Source organism: Pristis pectinata, chromosome 2 (genome assembly GCF_009764475.1).
Source record: "Pristis pectinata isolate sPriPec2 chromosome 2, sPriPec2.1.pri, whole genome shotgun sequence".
In the NCBI taxonomy this organism is placed as follows: domain Eukaryota; kingdom Metazoa; phylum Chordata; class Chondrichthyes; order Rhinopristiformes; family Pristidae; genus Pristis; species Pristis pectinata.
Genome location: NC_067406.1, coordinates 140,392,452 through 140,398,451, shown reverse-complemented (window position 1 = coordinate 140,398,451; position 6,000 = coordinate 140,392,452). Strand labels below are relative to the sequence as shown.

The 6,000-nt window shown below is 50.9% G+C and overlaps 1 protein-coding gene across 6 annotated transcripts in view; it reads left to right on the top strand.

The window, feature by feature from the left end:
* The first annotated feature begins 506 nt into the window (after positions 1–506).
* The window catches only part of LOC127579658 (netrin receptor UNC5C-like), a 401,675-nt gene continuing 396,181 nt past the window's right edge, over positions 507–6,000 (top strand). For 5 of the 6 annotated variants that reach the window (XR_007957712.1, XM_052032614.1, XM_052032612.1 and 2 more), the window contains exon 1: positions 507–1,073. Coding sequence is in view for 4 of the 6 variants with exons in the window: in XM_052032614.1 (XP_051888574.1) it covers positions 977–1,073 (97 nt within the window). In the remaining 2 variants the exon portion in view is untranslated. Of the gene's footprint in view, positions 1,074–2,169; positions 3,055–6,000 lie in introns of those variants that run through there. The other variant, XM_052032613.1, reaches the window with a different exon arrangement.

Genomic DNA, 6,000 nt, shown 5'->3' with positions numbered 1-6,000 from the left:
TTGAGATGTACCTATCAGCATTTGGATAGGTACATGGAGGGGTGGGGCTTATAGAGGGATATGGGCCCAACGCAGGGAAATGGGACTAGCTGGGTGGGCATCATGGTCAGCATGGATTGGTTGGGCCGAAGGGCCTGTATCTTTGCTCTGTGACTGTAATAATCTTATCGAACGGTGGGGCAGGTTAGAGGGGCCGAATGGCCTCTTCCTGCGCCCACTTCCTTCTGCTCCAGTGCTATCAGCTTTGGGACACGCTGTGGTCCTGAGCGGTATCTGAAGGGAGTGGGTGTCCTGAGGAGGGAAGGCGACCTGCTCCTCGCCGCCACAAGTCACTGAACAACGCAGAAGTCAGCTCCGGTTCCTGCGGAATCCAACCCGGGTTTTGCAGTCGAAGCAAGCGAAGGGAAATGTTGAGTATTATTGGACAGCCAAATGTGTCTTGCTCTCTCCCTCCTCCCTCTAGTGTTTACTTCACGTTCTCTCGCAGTCCGGAGTACAGAGTCGGTGCAATCTACAAGAATCCTCTGAAACCACAGCCCAGACCGTCTCTCCAGCAGAGTTCCTCTGGCACAGCGACCTGCTTCCGACCTGGATACTTATTTTAAAACTTGCCCCGGACACGCGTAAAATAATTATAATCCAGGAGAGAACTTTTAATTTTATTTTAATCTCTGCTTGAATTATTCTCCTGACGCGGCTGCAGTTCGGCAGGGGGAGAGGCAGAAGGTGACAGGGCGGTGTGTTCACCTTTCTGACTGACTGCGGACTTGTTGTTTCATCTCCAACCCTCTTGCTCTCCATCATCATAGAATTGACGGCGAGTTACAACCTCAGCCCGTCTCAACTTGAAAGGGATCTCGTCTCTTGGTGGCTCTTGTGCTTTTTTTTAGGGGGGAAAAACTCTGACCAATTTCCCCCGCCCCCCCCCCCCTTTCCCCTCAGTTCCCCCTTCCCGGACTCCCTGCCGGTGTGAAGCATGGGGGAGAATCAGTGTGGAATAGGGGCGCAGAAGTTGTTCCGAGTTCTGCTGTTACCTGCGCTGGCTGCGGTGGCGGAACTGCGGGCGTCTCAAGGTAAGAGGAGGAGGGAGAGGGGAGGGGGAGAAGGAGGGGAGAGGAGGGAGAGGGAGGGAGGGGAGGGGGAGCGTGAGGGGGAGGAGGAGGGAGAGAGGGAGGAGGGAGAGAGGGAGGGGGGAGAAGGAGGGGAGGGGGAGAAGGAGGTGAGAGGAGGGAGGGAGGAGGGAGGGGAGGGTGAGCGGGAGAGGAGGGAGAGGGAGAGCGGAGGGAGAGGGAGGGGGGAGAGGGAGCGAGGGGAGGGGGAGAGAGAGGGAGAGCGGGAGAGAGAGAGTAAAGGTAGAGGGGGCCCAAGGGAGGGAGAGCAGGGGGAGGGGAGAGGAGAGGGGAGCGGGGAGAGGAGAGGGGGTGGTGGTGGGAGAGGGAGCGGGAGGGAGAGCGAGGGTAGAGGGGGACCAAGGGAGGGAGAGAGCGAGGGGAAGGGAGAAGGGAGGGAGAGCGAGGGGAGGGAAGGAGAGGGGAGAGGTGGTAGAAAGAGGCGAGGTGGAGGGAGAGAGGGAAGGGAGGGAAGTGGGAGTTGGGGGGAGAGGGGTGGACAGGGAGAGAAAGGGAGCCGCACTGGGAGGCAGGAGAGAGGGGTCGAGGGGAGGGAACCGAGAGGAGGAAGTAGTGAGGGGGACGCGGAGAGACAGGAAGGTGAGGAGATGGAGGGGCAGAGGGGCGAGCGGGGTGTGAGGGAGGAACGTGGGGAGAGGGGAGACGGGAAGATGCGGAGGGGGCGGGAAGGGGAGGAGGGGGTCGTGAGAGGGAAGGGAGAAAGGGAAGGGAGGGAAGGGCGGGTTGAGAGGAAGAGGGGGCAGGAAGGGAGAGAGGGTCAGGGGAGAGGGGGATAGGAGAGAGGAGAGGGCAAACGTGGAGATGGGAGAGTGGGAGAGGGAGGAGGGGAAGGGAGGTGGGAGTAGAGAAAGAGAGGCGGAGAGGACAGGAGAGGTCGGGGGGGGAGAAATCCTCTTGTGAGAGAGGGAGAAGGGGACAGGCAGGGGTTGGAGGGGCGGGTAACGAGGCGAGGGAGAGATGGAAAGGAGCCGGTTAGATGCTGAGGCAAACGGGAGGGGTGGGTGGGGGGGGGGATGTTCGCTAAGTGAAGGGACTGGGATTGGGGGGGCAGGTGGGAACACATCCCCAGCCATCCCGCCCGGGCTTTGGGAAGGGGAGTCTCGGAGACTGGTGGGTGGGTACAGATAAATCAGGGTGTGGGTCGGAGGTGGTTGATGGGATGAGCAAGTTATTGCCCGATTGTTTGGGGGAACAATATCCGACGGATGCCGGCGTGTTAACCTGAGAGAGTTGGCTTGCTTTGGTCGGGTCCCTGTGCCGGTAACGCGGATGTGTGCTGGACATCTCTCTGTGTGACTGTGAGCCTCTGATGTACCTGATTCTGCTGACGTGCTCCGGTCACCGTTGCAATGGTCCTTTTCTGGAGAGGTGAAGAGGGTCCCCAGATCTGGAAATGTTGGCTAGATAAACCTTCTCTGTTAGTTAATGGCACTTCCCCAAAACTGAGGGGGGTGAAGACGTAAGTTTGTTTAATGTTCATCTTGTTATTGTAGCTACCCCCAGAGCCTTAAAGATTCTGCCCAGAAGAGTTTCCCTTGCACGCCGGAGCAGGGTTGGTGGACGGATTTAAAAGGGGAAATAATCCTGGTTTGCAATAGGCAAAACTGACGCATTCGCTTTATTTATTTTGTGTGTGGACGGACATTAGGTCTGGTAACCATGCATGAGGGCGGGGGAATCTCCAAGTTACAAGACTGAAAACGGTACAAATCGGTCAGCGATCGATGCTAAAAGAAAATCCATATTACTCGAACATGGGCAATGCACGGAGTGTGAGGGCCAGTGAATCGGGCGTTCCGGTACTGCTTCCCTTGATGGCAAAGTGTCCATCTCTCTCTCTCTCTCTCTCAACCTCAATCTTTGTTGTGGACGGTCGCGCTCTGAGATACCTGATGCTGGGGCGACCTCCCGTTTCTGTACAAAGGTACGTTTTTCCCCTTGCCTCTGCAGAACCCGCCGTGATGTAAAATAAAGTCTCCAATGCAGCAATGTGTCATAATAACTTAAAGAGACCCCATTCACAAATACGGCGTGTGAGCCATGTGAAATCACGGGTGGGGTGCAGGGATATTAAAGCCTTGACTCCTCTCTGCATCGTGGCGCCGGTGTTGGTGGCAATTAAATTGGTTGTCAGTTTTGTTGGCTGGTGTTCGTTGCTGAGAGGAGTATGTGGGCTGTTTCTGAGGGAGAGACCAGCTGGAGGGGTGGGGTGGTGGTGGTGGAGAGAGAGAGCCATTTAGTTGGTCTGGAGTCTCTCTCTCTCTCTCTCTCAGGGTCAGTAGGTCCTCAGGGAGACGCACAAGAAAGGCACTATACAAGACCCTCAGGCACAGTTAGCTATCAGTGTATGGTCCTTAAAACACTCCCCATTTGATTAATCTGCAATCATTGCATTAGGAAACATTTATTTTTCCTTGTCTTAAATTTACAGTTAGCTTTCTGTCGATCAGTTGATATATTTTCCTCTGTACTTCAGTGCAATCCTGTGGTGAAAAGCTTTGCATATCTTGTTTCCCCGACCCCTGTGGCTATTTCAATCAAGCCTTTAAAAGTTTGAGGCTCGTAAAATAACTGACAGTAATCCAAGGCTTGCTTTTTATCAGAAATTTGGGGCGTATTGTCCTCCCAATATCAATGTCTCAAATGTCTGTAGCGTGTACTTTGTAAACTGGGCCCCTTTAATAAAAGCATGACGGCATTCATTTTTTCCACGTGATCCCTTGTTTTAAGCTTGATATTGTTTCACACTGTAATTGCAATCTGCCTGTAAGCATGCAATGATAACAAGGCGGCAACAACCGCCTCAAGCCGAACGATGTGGCGTCTCTCCTCTGTCTGTTAACGGGTTGGAAGTAATTCAGAGAGTTGCTGGACTGATCCTGAAATGGGTGGGTCGTCGTTTGAGGAAAGTGTGTACCCCGGGTAACGAACGGGTTCTGTTTTTACAGACGTCCTCAAGTCAATTTTGTCCATAAATTGGAAAATATGTATCAACAGTACATGAAACTGATGAAGAATAATTACTAAAAGTGGGGAGAGAGAGAGGGAGGAAACTAGTTCTGCCGACTTTGGAATTTAATATTGTGGAGCTGGTTCATATGAACAGGTCTGTAAGTTCGGCGTTTGTAACCCAGGGATGGGCTGTGCAAGCCAGGCTTTTATTTACTGGAGTTTGGAAGAGTGTGTGAGAGTATAAAAACTGCAAGTGCTGGGAATCTGAAACAAAAACCGACAATGCTGGAAATACTCAGCAGGTCAGTCAGTATCTGTGGGGAGAAAAGACAGTGTTTCAGTCAAAGACCTTTTAAAAGACCAAGTTGGTATTGGTTTATTGTTGTCACTTGTATCAAGGTACAGTGAAAAACTTGTCTTGCATACCGATCATACAGATCAATTCATTACACCGTGCATTAAGGTAGTACAGGGTAAAAACAATACAGAATGCAAAGTGTCACAACCACAGAGGAAGTGCAGTGCAAGTAGACAGTAAGGTGCAAGGTCACAACAAGGTTCAGATGATGGGTCTTTAACCTGAAATATAAGATCTGTTTCTCTTTCCGTGGATACTGCTAGACTTGCTGTGTGCTTCCAGCATTTCAAAGTCATGGAGCAATACATCATGGATACAGGCCCTTCGGCCCAACCAGTCCATGCTGACCACGGTGCCCACCCAGCTCGTCCCAATTTCCTGTGTTCAGCCCATATCCCTCCCAGCCCCGCCCCTCCATGTACCCATCCAAGTGCTTCTTAGATCGTACCTGCCTCTACCACTTCCTCTGACAGCTTGTTCCATATACTCACCACCCTCTGCATGAGAAAGTTGTCTCTCAAGTCCCTTTTTAAATCTTTCCCCTCTCACCATAAACCTATGCGAGTTTTGGACGCCCCTACACTGGGAAAAGACTGTTACCATTCACCTTAACTGTGCCTCTCATAATTTTAAACATTTCTATAAGGTCGCCCCTTATTCTTTGTGTTTAGTTTAGAAGAATGAGAGGGGAATTGATTGAAGTATGACCAAGAGAGGTGTTGTCAGGGTGCAAGGAGAGGATGCTTCCTCTCGTGGGAGGATCTAGAACAAGGGATCATTCTTTAAAAATAAGGGGCCACTCATTTAAGGACAAGGGATAAAACATTTTTCTCTCTGAGGGTGGTGAGTCCTTGGAACTCTCCTCCTCAAAGGGCAGTGGAAGCAGAGTCTTTGAATGCCTTGAAGATAGAGGTAGATATATTCTTGATAAACAAGGGGGTGAGAGGTTACAAACGTGGTGTTTGGAAGGCATCTAGACCGGCACATAAGCATGCAGGGATATGGATCATATGTAGGCAGATGGGTTTAGTTTAATTTGGCATCATGGTCAGCACAGACATTGTGGGCCAAAGGGCCTGTTCCTGTGCTTTGTTCTGTGTAATCAGGGATACGGAGTTGAGATTGCGTTCTGATTAACAATGATCTTATTAAAGAAGGGATATGGATGATACACAGAAGGAGGACATTTAGTATAAATTGGCATCAAGATCAGCACAACATTGTGGGCCGAATGGCCTGTCCAGTGCTGTCCTGTCCTATGTTTCATTATCTAAAATGGCAGGACAGGCTTGAAGGACTGAGTGGTCTATTCCTGCTCCTAATTTGCATGTTCATATGTATATAGATGTGAATATGCTGAGCGGTGACCCAGAGAGGGTGTTAACGTTACTACCAAATTCAAAGTACTGAAATGCTGGAACTGTTTTAAAGAAAGAAGCAGAAAATTCAGGAAACACTCAACAGGTCAGTCGGCCCCTGTGGAGAGAGGAACAGAATCAACATTTCAGGTTTTGAATATCTTTGCTCGCTGGAAAACAGTGGAGAGAGATCAATTATTAA